This window comes from Ammodytes marinus (assembly GCF_949987685.1).
Source record: "Ammodytes marinus genome assembly, chromosome: 8".
NCBI lineage: Eukaryota > Metazoa > Chordata > Actinopteri > Uranoscopiformes > Ammodytidae > Ammodytes > Ammodytes marinus.
The window spans coordinates 3992900-4011259 of NC_137212.1; the positions used below are offsets into that span (position 1 = coordinate 3992900).

At 40.5% G+C, this 18360-nt stretch overlaps 1 protein-coding gene across 4 annotated transcripts in view; it reads left to right on the forward strand.

Moving 5' to 3' along the window:
• Nucleotides 1-18360, forward strand: part of rfx2 (regulatory factor X, 2 (influences HLA class II expression)) — a 50159-nt gene that overhangs the window by 14367 nt on the left and 17432 nt on the right. Inside the window, exons 2-9 of one of the 4 annotated variants that reach the window (XM_080032371.1) lie at nt 5626-5734; nt 7391-7447; nt 9280-9362; nt 11986-12256; nt 14475-14549; nt 15733-15914; nt 17133-17252; nt 17797-17918. In XM_080032371.1, the coding sequence (XP_079888497.1) occupies nt 5627-5734; nt 7391-7447; nt 9280-9362; nt 11986-12256; nt 14475-14549; nt 15733-15914; nt 17133-17252; nt 17797-17918 (1018 nt within the window). In that variant the 5' untranslated portion in view covers nt 5626. The remainder of the gene's footprint in view (nt 1-5625; nt 5735-7390; nt 7448-9279; nt 9363-11985; nt 12257-14474; nt 14550-15732; nt 15915-17132; nt 17253-17796; nt 17919-18360) is intronic. The other 3 variants (XM_080032373.1, XM_080032372.1, XM_080032374.1) reach the window with 3 other exon arrangements.

Genomic DNA, 18360 nt, shown 5'->3' on the forward strand with positions numbered 1-18360 from the left:
GAACGTTTGGACAGAGAACTGCCGTGATTGGTTCAAAATACTTATTGTGTAATCTCAAAGTAAAGTTGATCAAACTTAAAGGTGCAGTGTGTAATATGACATCATCAAGAAAGTTCTACAAAGTTCTAGAATGCAACGCTCCCTGGGTAACTCCAACCCTTTCGAATAATAACACAAGCTACAGTGGCCTTCAAGGACAAGAACAATGCTACATTTTAAACAATGCACCTGATGACATTCCAACTATGACACTTTCAAGATGGCGGCACTAGGCCTTGGTCCAAAATATGCAGAAATATGGACATATATGAGACCCTTTCTAAGGGAAAAAATAATAAAAAAAATATATATTTCAGCTATTATGCACTAAATTAAATGTACTTATGGATATTATAATTACTTTCTACAAAATCTGCTAGGAAATAAAACCCCAAATTCTACACACTGCAGCTTTAATGGCCATTATCTTTAATGTGGATTGATAAATACTGTATGCCTATAACTCTTTTCAGATGCTCTAACTATCATGCATCTATCTAACTCCCGAAATTAAAATTTTGTGGATTTTTGGGTTTACAGAGACTTGAATGGATGAAAACGTTACTGATTCCCCCACTATCTTACCCTGCGTTCCAAATCACACACTTTTCCCTTTTACTATACTACATACTAAATCATGCTGGTTTCCATACTTCAAAATGCAATTGGATGTATTAGGGCATCCTGTTTTTTTTTGGCATACTTCATTTGACATGCATGTATTGGGACATCCTTATTACTCTTCTGGCATACTTAATTAGTATGGGAGATTTGGTATTGGAACGCAGGGTTAGTTTCAGCCCCACCCACTCGTTAAGGGCGTAAAGGAGCTTTCAAGCTAGTGTCACTCCCTCTGATGAAACTGACAAGTCTAAAGATATATGATGGGATTCTTACAAGTGTATTTATAACGCAACTGACACTCCGTGGACACATTCCTTTGCTTTAGAAATGTCCTTGTGCATTATAGCAGCTTCTTTTGCAAATACCTAAAAGTCTTTTGCGGCTTTAAAGGTGTAGTCAGTGATTTTTGGATAACACTTGTTGTCAAAATCACCTGTTTTGTCTAAATCAGTGAATATTTCATCAGGTTTTGCTACCTCTCTTAACTGTGTGTGCTGAACAGAAAATCCAGTGTTAATACACAGCCTAGGATCTGTAAACGGGTATGTTGCCAGCTATGGAGGGGCCACTTTCTTTACATAACCTATACAGTTACTATTATCACTTGACTGTTTTCAGTGCACAAACAGTACTGCGGACAGGTAGCAGATTGTGAGTAGGAAATTAATTGATTTTGACAACAAGCGTTCTCCAGAATCACTGACTACACCTTCTTTTAAATGACATACAAGAAAGATGTGTGAAGAAAAGTTGTATTAGATTAAGAGAGCCTTTACATGTACGTGCTAATTGTGCCCTGTGTTGTTAAGAAATACACAGAAGATTGAGTCTGGGCGTAGGGCTGGTCGGGCTAGACTGGATCAAGTGCTTACTGTAAATGTGTTTGTCTGCAGATTGACACATATCAGGGATTTCAACATAGGCCTCTTACACTCAGGCTATTATTAGTCATGTAGGCAGAGCAGAGAGGTGTATTCACCCTGTGGCAAAATATACACACATGGAAAATGCAAGGCGGTGACACACCCCAAATCTGTTGTTTTTGTATCTTAAAGCTCCTATGAGTAACTTTTAAAATCCTCGTCAGGGTTTATGAAACAGTCACATTTTTCCTCTGATGATCATAAATTACCATCAGTGAAAGCAATTCAATTTTTTTTTTCTAAGATTATTTTTTGTCATTTTCAAGTTTTATTGGATAGTACAGAGTTGAAATGGGGAGACAGAGAGAGAGAGAGAGAGAGAGAGGGGGGATGACCTGCAGTAAAGGTCCACGGGTCGGATTTGAACCCGCGACCACTGCAACGAAGGCCGGAGACAATATGGTACGCGCTCTATCCACTACGCCAGCACTGCAGAAATGCTATTTTTAAATGGTTATTTTTATTAATGCGTTTGCACAGATATCGAAACATGATACTACTACCGGTATAGTGGTATGATACTACACACAAAAAGTGAAGTATGATTAATTCAACTTCGAAAAAAAAAAAAAGTCAAGCCAAAAGTCATCCAGCACGATTCTCGGAAAATGTATGAATCATTCTAGTTCTAATGCAGAGTGGAGAAGATTACCATTTAGATTTAGATTTACCATTGCATTTAGTGTCAAGATCTATTTGGGAAACCATTCTTTTAACTAAACTTTTACCCTTCCAATCTCCTGCCTGCCTGTGTGCCAACTGCCAACCTCTCTTTACTTTGCGGTAGTGTCTGTTGTAGCCTCATCCATGTTGTGTGGAGCGCCAACCTTTTAATGTGGTTGTGTCTTAATGAGAGCGTTTATCCTCTATCATTTAAGGCTTTAACTCCTGGAGATGTTCCATTTAAAAAGGGATTTATGTTTTTGTTGTGTTTGGTTGGAACCACCGTTTTGGTTTGAATATGTTTCCTCTTCCTGTCCTTCACTCACCAATGGGGTTTCCTCCATTCTGACTCATTTTGTCCAAGTTTCTCTTCACTAAGTCCCCATGTTACGGTTGTTTTTCTTGGTGACCCCTTTCTGAGTTCAAATTTTTTAATATATTTCAATGGCCCATTTGGACCACGTGGTAGAACATTTTTGTTTTGTAGAAAAGGCCTTGGATTTAAAGGTGGAGTCAGTGATTCTGGGAAAATGCTTTTTGTCTAAATCACTTTCTCATCTCAATCTGCTACTTTTTGTGCTCTGAAAAAAAAATCATCAGTGTGTTTATACAAAGCCTAGGCTCTGTAAACGGGCCTACAGAGCCTACAGGCTGTGTGTGAACGCCAGATAACACAGTAATACGCTCGGTACAGGTAGCGGATCTTGAGGAGATTATGAGAATCTTGAGGAGATTATGAGAAAAAGTGATTTTAACAACGAGCATTCTCCAGAATCACTGACTCCACCTTTTAAGTATTATATATTTTTATTTTTATTTTTATGCTATCACTTATAAAGACAAGTACAATGAACTCTTATTCCTTATAACTCAAGAAAATAATTCACAATTCTAAATACAATATATTTGTGGGATTAAATAGTGAATAAGGAAAGTCGCTCAACAGAGAAAACAAATATATAGTTTATACTTAAAACTGATATGTATAATTATCATTACGCAGTTAAAACTAGAACTGTTTTAACAAAGCTTGACAGTAGATTATGATAGAATCTGCATGAAAGCAGCATAGTATTCTAGTTTTAAGCGTGCCTCTCCATCAAAAAGATTGGCTATTGTCATTATTCAAAAAAAGCCAAAAGTCAAGCGTGGCTGCACCTGTTGCTTGTATGTAACAGCTTAGTCTACAGATTACCTCAGCCTTAGAGGTGTGTGTTTGTCAGATTTCTTCCAGTAATTAAAACATGATTGGAACACTGCATGTCGTGTGTTCTGAGTGATCGCGGCATGTCTACAGCAGGTTGTGTCTTGCTGTAAAAACCATTCTCTCCTCTGTGTACTTACTGACTTTTCCCGCTGCTCCTGGATCTATGCCTTAAGCCAAAGCCTGCTCGTCAATTCAACCCCCCAACACACACGCACACACAGACAGACGCAGACACACACACACACAGAGACGCAGACACACACACACACACACAGACACACACACAGACGCAGACACACACACGTATCTCCGTCTTCCTTATTCTCATCCTCCCCCTTCTCACACGCACGCACACACATACACACACAAATGCACTCAATGACGCACACACGCTCTCTCTCTCACACACACGCACACACACACACACACACACACACACACACACACACACACACACACACACACACACACACACACACACACACACACACACACACACACACACACACTCGAAAGTTCCTGTGCAAGAGCTTAATAAAAGGGAGGCTCTTGGTGGTTAGGGGGTTAGAGGAGTGAAACCGACAGTGGGAGGAGGAGGAGGGGGGGAAAAGGGGGGGTTGAGTTGGGGGTGGTTGTCATGGATTCCTCACCATGGCAACCGACAAACGTTTACAAAGCATTGAGGAATGTCCTCATATCAGCTGGATTATTGGAGAAGGAAACAAAACGCTGGGTATCATCAGCCGCCTGGCAGGAGACCCAGAGACCAACTGTTGATTTCATTTAAAAAAAAAAATTTTGTTGAGTTTGGATGTAGTTTTTTTTTCTACTTACTCCCCCTTGCCGTTCCATTCTCCTCTTGTCCCTTGTGTTGCCGGCCTTTCTCCCGCTCTTTTCAAAAAGAGAGAGAGAGAGAGAGAGGAGGTCTTTTGTTTGAGTCACTCCATCTTTAGCTCTTTAGCACCACTTTGCTATGCCGCGCACATTGTCACCCAGTGGAAACAGGAGAGAGTGGACACCGACACAGTAGGTTTTAGAAGTGTTGGTAACTTGATAACTCTTGTCCCACTGTAACTTTTCCTCTTGGTTGTGTGTGTGTGTGTGTGTGTGTGTGTGTGTGTGTGTGTGTGTGTGTGTGTGTGTGTGTGTGTGTGTGTGTGTGTGTGTGTGTGTGTGTGTGTGTGTGTGTGTGTGTGTGTGTGTGTGTGTGTGTGTGTGTGTGTGTGTGTGTGTGTGTGTGTGTGTGTGTGTGTGTGTGTGTGATAATGTTCAGCTATGTATTTGATTTAAGCCTTTGGAAACTTGCTCTAAATCAATGTATGATTTCAAAGTTGGATGTGTCTGAATAAGCTTTTTACAAAAAATCTGATTGAAAACAAATGTTCATAAATATAATAAAACCTAGTTAAAAAACAAAACAGCCTTTTTAACTGTCTAGATTCTACAACATTTGACAGGACTGTTTGGGATTGGCCGTATCAAACGGTCTCCATGGCAGCAGTCACTGTTTTTGTTTATGAAGTTGATCAAACTTTATAAAGACAACATCTCTTTCATTTGGATTGATGAATATGCCTTAACTCTTTGCAGATGCTTTTACTATCATGCAACTAACTCCCTAAATGACATAGTTAGAAGGATTTGGGTTTACAGGGCTTTAAAGACCAGAGGTGGTGCCCAGCCTCACTGACTCAGCTTGACTTGGATAAGACAGAAACACACCCCCCCCCCCCCTTCCCCCCGGGGCTCAAAGAATGCCCCAGTGAGAGAATGAGTGGGTCGGAAGAGCAGTTTGATTTAGTATGGCTGTCCATGTGCATGTCACTAGTTTTGTCCTGTACCGAATCACTTAATTAATACAGAATAAACATTTTTAAAATACACCCTGTAAACGGGTATGTAAAGAAATGGGTCCCCTTTTTACAGAGCCCAGCCTGTGTGTATTAACACCAGATTTAATTTCAGCACACACACACACACACACACACACACACACACACACACACACAGGTTGAGAGTATCATGAGGGAGATATTCATTGAGTTTGACAACAAGTGATTCTGACAACACGCGTTCTCCAGAATCACTGAATCCACCTGCTGATATTCTCTTAAGTCTTGTGTATCAACCCCCCTCACTCACCCCGTCTCCCCTCTCCTCTCCTCCCAGCATGCAGAGCTCCGAGGGCGGGTCAGAAAGCACCACCAGCGTGGCGGCGCTGCGGACCTCTTCATCGGCTCAGGCTCCGGTGGTACAGCCGGTCCCAGCCTCACAGCAGGTAGCGTACTGCCAGGGCCATTTATTTATTGTTAAAAAAATGTATTGGGGTATTATTTTTATTTTTTTATATATATTTTTGGGCATTTTTTATGCTTTATTGATAGTGTAGAGGCAGAGAGGGGAGTGACATGCAGAGAACGACCGCGGGCTGGAATCGAACCCGGGTCCGCTGCTGGCCGAGGCCCATGGGAGGGGGGGGGGGGGACACCCTACCAACTGAGCTAAGGGCGCCCCCTTATTGGGGTCATTTTAAACACAGCAAAAACATCTACACAGAACAACTGTCTCTGAAATAGTCCGAGGCCAGGGTAGGCAATGGATTAAAGTAATTTATGAAAGAATTCCATTTCTTAGAAAATAAATTTAGAACAGCCTTTCACTGTTAATCTTATTTTTTCAAATTTGATAAAGAACATAATGTCCTTGAGAAACCTTGGGGGTTTAGGGGATTTTTTTATTATGTAAAAAAAAAACTTTTAGTTGGGATTTGTTTTTTTAAAGGAAAACAAACACTGAACTGAAAAAGTGAAGACACAAACAAAAGACAACACAAAATAAACAACTCTCATGGCGTACTCTACTTAACAGGTGTCTAAGGACATAGTTTAAATTAAAGGGAAATGTTAAGCTGCTATATAGTCCAGGAAAGGCTGTCATATATCTGTTTATATATCATTTTTTTCTGCTTGTCCTGAGATCTCATAACTTATTGTACTGATTACAGGAAAAAATGGAGCAAGAAATACTTTAGAATCCTAGAAACCGTCTGTCTCCTAAGATTGATTGATTGATTGATTGGAATTTTCTTCCAAAATGTAAAAGAAGTCAGTGTGTTACATACTGAGCTATCCAGTTGCCCCTCTACTTCCTGATATTCTCGGCGAAACCATAAGACACGGGGAAGTCACTCTACAAGCGTGCCCAAAAAAATTGAAGAAGAAGTTGTAGTCTCATATAGCATTGAATTGTTGTTGTGTATTGTATGTACTTTGTTTGCACCATTGTGATGGACCACGATTAAGCCTGGCCCTCCGCTGCGTATTCTCTCACCGAAGCTGATCCCATTATCCATGACGTCATCAAACTCCCTCTTTGGTTATTGCAATGATCGTCAGCCCCCTTAGCAGCAGAAAATTACAAACTACACATTGTGCCTTTAAAAGTCTTGATGTGTTTGCCAGTGTTGTGTTGTTGACTATCATGTGTTTTTACAATGATCCTTGTTTGTACAGCTCCGGAAAAAAATGAAGAGACACCACTCCAAATGTTCAGTGTCTCTCGTTTGACTATTTATAGGCATATGTTTAAGTAGAATAAACATTTCGGTTTTATTCTACAAACTACTGAATTTTTTTTTATACCAAATTCCAATACATTTTTTGTCATTAAGAGCATTTTTAATAAGTTATGTAGAGATGAAGATTTAAGAAAATTTCATAATTGTCTCTTATTTTTTTCCGGAGCTCTCTGTGTGTGTGTCTGTGTGTCTGTCTGTGTGTCTGTGTGTCTGTCTGTCTGTCTGTCTGTCTGTCTGTCTGTCTGTCTGTCTGTCTGTCTGTCTGTCTGTCTGTCTGTCTGTCTGTCTGTCTCTCTGTGTGTGGTTATTGTGCCTGTTGATACCTGTGTAATTGAGTGATGTCTTGTATCCACACAGAGGGTGCTGGTTCAAGCCACAGGCTCAGCTCAGAAGGGACGAACAGTTCAACAGCAGGTACACAGTACCGTACAGACTGGTACAGTGCTGGGCAAACAAATACTTGTGCCCCCCCCCCCCCCCTTTGACAAACTACTTTAAAATCAAACTATTTTAACATCTGTGACTGAGCCTATATAGAAGCCACATACAGAGTGTTCGTCTATTATAAAGCAAGAAGATTTAATTTATTACTATACCCACATTTCCACCGCGCAGTATGACGTTTTGCGTTTCCACCATCAAATCAAATCAGTTTTATTTATATAGCCCAATATCACAAATATGCCTTAGTCTCAGTGGGCTTTACATTTCATACAGTATGATGGTCAAAAGTTGGGAAGTGAACCACCATAAGCAAACTGTGGCATACCTATTTCTGGGACCCTTTTTGTTAGGGTACCGAGCCGTCCCAAAAGGGTGCCATAAGGCTGGAGCTACACACTGTAGTCCGTACCAAAACCGAACCGTGCTGCTCAGTGGAAACGGGGGCATATGAATTCAAACCAACAGAATCCAGTGATGCAAATAGCCTAGTTTCACCGGGGCTTATTTACGTCACTTACAATCAACATGGTCAACTTTCTCACCTGCCATTTGGTGCAGAATTTACATCCAGGTTAATCAATAACAGTCAGACCAGGCCGTTGTTTGGCCTTCAATGGGTCACAGAGAGTAAACAAGTTAAACAGTAACAACCAACTCATGTTTGTGTTTAAACACTGAATGAGTAGGGGCGCTCCGGTGGTGTAGTGGATAGAGCGCGCACCATATTGGCTCTGGCCTTCGTTGCAGTGGTCGTGGGTTCAAATCCAAACCGTGGTCCCTTACTGCAAGTCACCCCCCCCTCCCCCTCTCTCTGTCTCCCCATTTCAACTCTGTACTATCGAATAAAACTTGAAAATGCCAAAAAATAATCTTTAAAAAAAAAAGAAAACAGTGAATGAGTGGCAGCCTGTTCATGTGCCACGCTGCTTCTCCTGCTTGCTGTGTGTCTTTCCCTGGCTGAGCCTGGCCCTGCTGCCTGCATACAACATTAACATGACAATGAATAATAATGAAATAATAACATCTTAATCTTTGGGATGGCTTTACTCTTGTGATGATGTGCATGGCTTCTCTGGGTCCCTTTGTGGAATGGGGGAAACTTGCCGGGGGCTTGAACCAAATCCCAACTCATCTCAGTCAATCTGTGTGATGTCCAGTGTCTAATGGTGAAAATCAGGAGCTGAACTGACCGCCTGCTATTAGCTCAATGTCATTAGCATTCTTTCTAACATATATCGGGGTGATGTCATATGTCACATGACTGAAGATCAGCCAATAGCAGATGGACAGTTCAAAACCTGCCTTTTCACTTTCATTTTTATGCTCCAATGATTCATGAGTAGTTGTGATGTTTTGTCAAGTCAAGTGTCTCTACCAAACTACATGTACTGTATGTCTGTGCCAATTCCAGTTGAAATATATTCAATCGTAATTTGACCAATTTAGTTTTTAAATCACGTAGAAATGTGCATTTGAATCCCCCATATTGTACACATTTTTTTTTAGCACTTCTAGTCTACATATTCCAGGCACTGTGTTTATGTTTAATTATATTGTTTAAGGATGCTTTTCCGTTCATTTACTATGTGGAAACCAAGGGGGTGTACCACATGAGTTTTTTTCACTGCACTTAATGCACAGACTGAAATTGATGTGCACATACACCCAAACAGGAGATAGTTTCATTTGTATGCAGTTCCCATATAATTAAAACAGTCAGTTTCTATTCCAGTTATAGTTGGAATTTGACTAGTATTCGCAGACGGCGTGAATAACGATTAAACCTTTTTCCTGTTGTGTAGGTTCAGCAGGTGCACCAGGTCTACCCGTCCCAAGTCCAGTACGTAGGAGAGAACGGAGAGGCTGTCTACACCAATGGAACTATGTAAGCAATGTTTTATTAATACTTTGAATGATGGAATATTAAAGGCCTACTTTCTCTTACTGTGATGATGTCACAGTAAGAGAAATGTAGGGTTAGACAGTGAGACCATAAAACACTCTTTCTGCCTTTTCTCAGGCTAGGATGAACCAATTTAAAAAAAAATGGCACATTTATACTACATACGATCTCAGAATTCAATACACCTTCATATTCCCACCGGTGAAGTAGGCCTTTAATGCAAGGCAAGGCAAATGTATTCATATAGCACAATTCAGACACAAGGCCATTCAAAGTGCTTTACAGGGGCATGACATACATCAAGTATAGAATAGACATTAGAAAAGCGAATGAAAAATATGAATAGAAATAAAACATTGAAATAAAATAAAAAATTACGGGGTTAAAAGGAGAAACAAAAAAGTCTTCAGATTTGACTGAAATGAGCTGAGAGTTGCAGCAGACCTCAAGTTTTTTCTGGGAGTTTGTTCCAGATATGTGGAGCATTAAAACTGAAAAGCTACGTCTCCTTGTTTTAGTCCTAACTCTGGGGACTGTAAGTAGACCTGTCCCAGACGACCTGAGGGGACAACAAAGTAACATGATACATGTGTTCCACTGTGTAGTTCAAGTACTCAATGTTAGCTTTACTATCATATCCCTTATTTGTGCATTCAAAAGATTATTCTACTATTCTTTAACATTTTCACCAAAGGGCTCCAAAATACATATATTGTTTTTTTTATTAAATGGACACAGCAATAGTCTGTGCATAAATATCAGGCTCCCCTTCCAAACACACAGTCATCTTGAATTATGTATGAATGGCAGGCATGCTGAAAAGAATAATGACAAATAAGACTGTCCAGACCACTTCGCTCATCATTTTAACATCTTTTCAAGAGGCTCCAATCAGAAAGGCCTAATTCAAGCCACCCAGTGATTTCTATTCCCCCGGCCCCGGCATTGTGATGTTTGATTGGCCTCCAGCAGCATAACCAAATATTTTGATGACATCAATTATACTGTTGTCTGTGTAGAGGAGAGAATGACCTCGAAGCACAGCCATTCTCTATTCCCTTTCCCTTTTGGATAAGTAAGGGAAAATCACAAGATAATAATCTTAGTCTTAATATACTCACGTCGACTTCCTAAAATGAATGACTTGTAACCATTGGGACTAATACTGAATGTATCCGTCAGGTGAACTTGTATACAACCCATGTTTAGTTTTAAATTAAGTTAAAGTTTGATCTGTATATACATTGATTATTTTCAATATTATTATTATTATTTTCTTTATCTTTGATTTATTTCTTCTATATTCTCCAGTTGATTTGATTGGATGTATAAGGACTAATCAATGCCATGACCCCTAGTTTTTTACATGTTGTTTTGTCTTTTGTTTGTGTGTTCCCTTTTTTTCAGTTTGTGTTTTTTTAAATTAAAAATTAAAAATCAAGTAGGGGAAGGTGGGGTGATTTGTGCATTTTGGAAGTTGCAAAACCCATTGTTTCTAGAAAACCGTGGAAGAAATTGGAAATGTGACCACATATTTAAGAAGAGCCATCCATTTGACTCATCCTGTAAAGAAGGGAGACACAAGGAATAAGATATAAGCACATTTAAGCTCAAAAAACTGTGTTTTGCCTTTCAAAGTAAAATTTCCATGATCAAGGTTTTTTGATTATTGTGTCTGAACAATTATAGACACGTTTGAAAACATTTGACACATGTTTTAGTGCTTTGGTATGCTACACTTTGAGTCTATATAATTAGCACAATGTCAACCCTAAATTGCTGCATCATGCCTATTATCCAAAATTCTGGGGATGGGGTGATTTGTGCGCAAGGGCCTGGGTGAGTTATAAGTAAGTAAGTAAGTAAAATGTATTTATAAAAGCACATTTATGACAGTTTGCACTGTCCAAAGTGCTGTACATAGTGCATTCAGTAGGTAAACAATGAAGGTAAAATAACAATAACCAAAATAAAAGACGTAAAGCCCATACATCCACATAAACACAGATAGTAGTGCAGAGGTAAGTAAGTAGTGCAGAGGTTAATGGGGAGGAAACACCAGGGTGTACATATGGGTTTTGAGCCTTGATTTAAAGGCAGAAATGTAGGGGGAATCACATTTGTCAGGTGGCAGTTGGTTCCACAAGCACGGAGCAACTAGTGCAAAGTACATTTCTGAGAGTTGTGCCAGTGGCATGGCTGTATACGCTGGTCACCAAAAGAAAGTGATTGTCTACAGTAGCTCAGAAGAGAGTGACATCTCAATTCCACTTAACGACACCACTGATGAGAGTTCAGATGGCCAGAAAGATGATGATGGTGACTTTGTCGTGGGGTGATTTGTGCGACAAGACAACTTTTTTTCCGAAAGCTATATTTCTTAAACAGTTTATTCCAGATCCAAAGTTTTTATTGCCAGGGATGCACAACATCCTGAAATATATGTACATATTTGAGTTGGAGACATAACTGTCAAGGCCTCACTTTAAAATCACTTTGAGTAAAAAGTTGCACAAATCACCCCACCTTCCCCTATTATTATTATTTTTTTATTTTATTTTTATGAAATACAATTTTGATATCAACGACTCTCCCTCCTCCCCAGCCGGGCGACCTACTCCTACAACCCCGAGGCCCAGCTGTACGGGCAGGGCAGCGGGGGCACCTACTTTGACTCTGGGGCTGGCGGTGCCCATGTGACCACAGTGGTGTCCTCTGCCTCTGGGGGGGTCCCTCCTCACGGCATGGTGGGCATAGCCATGGACGTGGGCTCCAGCCACATCATCTCCAGCGGCAGCACCTACCTCATCCATGGAGGCAGCATGGAGGGAAGCCGCAACCACATCTCACACTCATCTCGCTCCTCCTCCGCTATGGTGAGCGCACACACACACACACACACACACACACACACACACACACACACACACGCTGATGTTTAAGCCAAAAAATATAACTTTATAAAATGGGTGGCTTAAATTCAACGATCTGATTGGTTCCTAACTTTTGTAAAATGGGCGTATATCAGTGATTCTTTATTTTTCAGCTCTTAGGTATTTTAACATAATTTAAAAAAATAGAACTTTAATAAGCGGACATTACATTTACTGCCTTAAGATTATCACAAATATACAATCAAAAAGGGACTAAAATGGAAACTATACAATGAATCAGTGCAAAATGAAAAGGTGCAAGTCACTGATGCCTCCACACAGCCAATCACCAGCTCTTTTAGATCTTGGCACATCAAGCATTCTGCCTGCTTATTGGCTCACTTACGTCAATGAGATTAACCCCTTAAGTATGGACATTTGGTGTTGAATGACATTTTTGATACTGGGTGTTGTTGAGCAATGTCGGTCTGTGATTAAAAAAAAAGTATCGAACTTCAAAAACTAGCCCTATTAAAGTACATACATATGTTGCAACTACTTATTCTTAGTACAATATTGCTCACTCATCAGAGATCCCCTCTACCATATGGTGTTATGAGATGCCCAATGGTGCTAGCTGTCATCACTGCTACCTGAGCCCTCCGAGAGAGAGAGAGATAGAGGCAGAGAGAAAGAGAGAGAGATAGAGGCAGAGAGAAAGAGAGAGAGAGAAAGAGAAAGAGAGAGAGAGAGAGAGAGAAAGAGAGGCAGGGAGAAAGAGAGAGAGAGAAAGAGAGGCAGGGAGAAAGAGAGAGAGAGAAAGAGAGGCAGGGAGAAAGAGAGGGAGAGACACACATTGAGGCAACCTGAGCGTGGGCCTCCCAGCAGTAACCCACACGGAGAAACAGAGCAGTGCAGGGCCAGACTAGAGCAGCCTGTAGAATGGGGACACTGGCTTAAATAATTCAGCGGCTTGCCTTGTTCGGGAGGGTTTTCACAGGCACTTGAGCGTCCTGTGAAACAAAGCAACCCCTGGGGCTCATTACCATTTGGCGCTGGGCCCTCGGGAGCCCTTCTTAAAGGCTTGGAACGCTGCCCCAAGCCTTTTTCCTTGTTCCTCCATGTCTCCAGTTTGGCTGCCATACCACATTATATCTTTACTTGATTTTCCCCTACAGTTTTGTCATTCACTTTGCGCCCGCCAATTGGACTCCCTTTTTTTTTTTTTTTTTTTAAGTCCAAAGAAAGTATAATATGACGGTGTAATTTTACGACGTGACACCCCTGCTTATGCTCTACGGTAGTTAACAACTCACTCTGATATGCATTTTTTATTTTTTTTATTTAGCTTTTTGTTCTCAAAATTAGGCCTTAAAATTATTGAATTTTACAGACAAGGAATTTCAAACTCCCTGCATAGTTCTAACAGAATTGCCCTTCATTGCCATTTTGTAGTTTGAAAAAAAAAAGTGACAAATGATTTTGTTATTAAAAGTATAAGCACACTTCACAAAGATATTGTTACAGTATATAAATGTGGGTTTACAATACATGTTCTTTCTTAAAAGTACCTTAAAATGCCTCAGAATTTTTCATTCCATCCTACTTTTGCCAGTAACATGGCCTTGACGTTGGCTTTATATTTCATTTAAAGTGGCATTAAAAAGGTATTAAAAAGTGTTCAATTTAACTACGATATCCATAGGGGTACCTTTTTAATATTCCAGTGTACTGACATACCATGACACTATTGCTTATGTCTTAAGTTACAATTCAATCGGATTTCAATTTTTTTTTTTTTTCAATCTAGTTTGAGTTGCATTGTTTGATACATTTTGGGGGTTGGGCGGGGGTGTGGTGACCCTAGTGTCTCCAAAGTTGACGTGACCTTTGCCCCTGTTTGTGGTTCCCATTTGCATACATTAAGAGTGTCTGACCGCAAACTCCTCAGCCAGCAGCTTAACTTTTTACCAGTCCCTTGATTTGCATGCTTTTATGTCGGCCAATAATAGAAATTTTGGCTGCAACACTGACTGATTATAATGAAAATGCAGAGATCTGGCCGCTTGCTAACAGTCTTTTTTTTTCTTTTTTTTTCTTCATATACCCCCCCGCTTTCTCTCTCTCTCTCTGGCCTCCTCCCTCTTCTATGTCCACTATTCTATTCTATTCTTTCTTTCTATCTTTTTTTTTGTTGCATGCCCCCTTCTCTTTTCTTTAGCTTGAAATGGCGATTGAAAACCTCCAAAAGTCTGAAGGAATTGCAAGTCACAAAAGCAGCCTGCTCAACAGCCATGTAAGTCACCCAGGAACTTAAAATACAAGACAAAAAGCTGAACCTTTAGGCAGTGTGTACGACTTGTTTTTCTACAAAGTCTCACACACTACCTACTGCTGGCATACTTCACCCTCTGCACTGTCGCAACATTGTCTCAATTAGTGTCCGTCCTTGATCTGAACCTGCTTTTTGCTATCACTTTTTTTTTTTGCTTAAGAATCCATCTTGTATATATTTCTTTAATACTCTTGCATGGGCTTTTAATTGATTGATTTTCCCCTTCTAAATACACCGAGACATGCACTTTGCGTCACATTTGATTTGCACTGTAACTTTTTCATCTTGTTGGGAAGAGGCTGTCGCTCAATTATAAAGAGATCTAAACAAGATTCATGTTGCATTTCTGTCCAGACTCTTTTCCTCACATGGGAAAATGGCGGTTAGGATTTCCTTTCCCTGCACTCCGCCTTCCGACCGCAGCTGTCATCACATAAACTTCACATCGTTTGTCAAAAAATACTGCTTGAAGCTTTAAATCTTATTTAAAAATTGGTAATGTGAGCATTTTGTGCAATTTTTTTTTTAATGATTGATCTGCCACAGACAGCGCTATGACTGTGCCCTTTTTTAATAAGGACTGTCTTGGAGATTTGTCCGAGACAATAAATGGCACTTGAGATGTTTTTGAGTGCTCACTCTATCAGCCATTTCTTATGCTGTAGCCACAGACCGCTCCAGTCAAGAGTATAAAGACCTAGGCTTAGGGACAGCGGGCATAAAATGGTTTCTTTTGCCTTGTTTCCACTGAGCAGTTCGGTTTGGTACGGTATGGTTTCGTACTAAACATTAACCCTAGATCTGTGGACCAATCAAACCCCATGCAGTGTGTAGTGTAGTGTTCCACCCTTTTGAGACCCTTTGGTACGGTTTTGGTACCCCAACCAAAATAGTTACGGCACAGTTAGCTTACTACGGTAACCCATCCCACCTTTTGACAGTCGAGCCATACCAAACCGAACTGTCCTGCTCGGTGGAAACAAGGCTTTTGTTGTTTCACCTCCTTAACTATCTGGTCGTTATGTGTGTGATTTGACGTGACAATAAGATGCTCCTCTTAATTCTCTATCCAGGTGTCACAGTGTGTGTTCATTGGGGCTGACTGACTGTGCTTGTGTGTCTTCTTTCTCTGTGTGTTTTTTAGCTGCAGTGGCTGCTGGATAATTATGAGACGGCAGAGGGAGTGAGCCTGCCGCGCTGCTCCCTGTACAACCATTACCTTCGCCACTGTCAGGAGCAGAAACTGGACCCGGTCAACGCAGCCTCGTTCGGGAAGCTCATCCGCTCTGTGTTTATGGGCCTAAGGACACGCCGCCTAGGCACCAGGTACTGACAGGGCTCCCAAGCATTACATTACATTACATTACATTACATTACATTACATTACATTTCATTACATTACATGTCATTTAGCAGATGCTTTTTATCCAAAGCGACTAACAACTGGAGCACACATTCATACACTGATAGCAGCAGCAGCTACCATTCAGGGTGACGCATACTTCAAAAGTCTTAATAGGCCTTATATATTATCTAATTTGCCTTTAAAGCTGTAGTGCGTAATTCTGAAGCCCCCACGAGGGATTATGAGTAATTACAACAATAGTGTCTGTGCATCAACGTTAGCTTAAGCCTTCAGTGATGGCTCATGGATTTTATACCTTCTGTTGTACGTCCACGTTTTTTCTTACAGCAGTCGAATCAACAACTGAAACATTTCTTGGGCTCTTCTTGGGATTTTTCTGAGCTCCTGCACCAGTGTCAGGGGGGCGACACCAGTTTATAAACGCTGCCATACTGAGAAATACAGAGAGAGTATTGTGGATCTGATAGGCTTAATCAACTTTGTGTCGACTCACAATGGCTTGAATGTAACAATATTTTGATATAAGTTACGCACTATATCTTTAAACTGTATGAACCCCCCGGAGGTACAAGCAGGGAACAGGGTTTTGCTGCCGATACTGTAGATGAGCTGATAACAGTAATCATGTAAAAAAGCATTCTGGAAGTGACGAGTATGATGATGCTCACAGCCTGATGGAAGAACATAATCACAGTCATTACACTGATGGCCCAGGCAAGTCTCCCTCTCCTTCTCCTGAGGTCTGCTGCAACTCTCTTAAGCTCTTTGAAATCAAATCTGAAGACTTTTCTGTTTCCCTTTTTAACCCCGGAATTTTTTAATTTAATTTAAATGTTTTATTTCTATTCTTATTTTTAATTCGCTTTTCTAATGTCTATTCTATAGTTGATGTATTTTAATCTTGATGTATTTCATGCCTCTGTAAAGCACTTTGAATGGCCTTGTGTCTGTATTGTGCTAATATAAATAAACTTGCCTTGCCTTGCCTTGCTCTATCTCTATGATGGTATATTTTTTACTATCTCTTAAATGCAATTTCTAATGTTTTAATCTTGATGTATTTCATGCCCCTGTAAAGCACTTTGAATGGCCTTGTGTCTGAATTGTGCTATAGAATTACACTTGCCTTGCCTTCTCCTTCTGACTGCTTTCTACCGTCTATCTCTTCTCTCCAACAGAGGAAACTCTAAGTATCATTACTACGGCATCCGCGTGAAGCCAGACTCACCACTCAACAGACTGCAGGAGGACACTCAGTACATGGCCATGAGGCAGCAGCCCGTGCACCAGAAACAGAGGTCAGCAACTCTACTACTTTGTCCAGACATTTGGTTCATTTGCAAAAGGTCGAACTCTCTTTATAACATTTATTTATAGCACAGTGCTGTATAGTTCTTAGGCCAGGTCAAATAAAAGAGATTGATTGATTGATTGATTGATTGATTGATTGATTGATTGATTGATTGATTGATTGATTTGTCATAATTTCCCCAATCATTTGCTATGGCATTTTTCTTAAGATTTTTCTTTAACAAGAGTTTGTTTTTTGGAATGAGGATTTGATTTTCACATTTTTACTAATAAAAATGTCATCACCCATACATGCCCTACACTGTATATTTGTTCTTGTTGAATATATATTCCCTTATACTCTCTTACCTCTTTTCCTTGCCATTTTCATTTTCCCTCATTGTGTGTGTGTGTGTGTGTGTGTGTGTGTGTGTGTCCGTCTGTGTGTGCGTGTCTGTGTGTGTGTGTGTGTGTGTGTGTGTGTGTGTGTGTGTGTGTGTGTGTGTGTGTGTGTGTGTGTGTGTGTGTGTGTGTGTGTGTGTGTGTGTGTAGGTTCAAGCCTCTGCAGAAGGTGGACGGTATGTCTGACAGTCTGTGTGGAAGCTCTCAGCACTGCAGCAGCACTCCAGAGCAATCAGTGGCCGCGCAGAGCCAACACCACCAGCAGTACATAGGTGAGAAGTGGCTTTGTCTACACACGTTTCAAACTTTAAAGATCATCAGACAAGTTTAAATTTATCCTCTCATCTCTTCTCTGTCTTTATTCTGACCTGTACCAGATTTATTCCCTCCAATTAAACCACAGTATGCAATCATACTTCACAGTTACCACAGTTTGGCTTTACTTTATTTAACACGCATAAGTGTCACACTAGTGAAATATACTGTCACGGAGCGCTATGGTAGCCCAGTGGTCACCGTGCATGCCATATAATCGCAATGTCATTGGTTCGATTGCAGCCAGTGACTTTAGTTGCACTTTATTCTCTCTCTCTCTTTCTCTCTCTCTCTCTCTCTCTCTCTCTCTCTCTCTCTCTCTCTCTCTCTCTCTCTCTCTCTCTCTCTCTCTCTCTCTCTATTCACACTGTCCACTTAACTACCTATTGAAGGTGAACA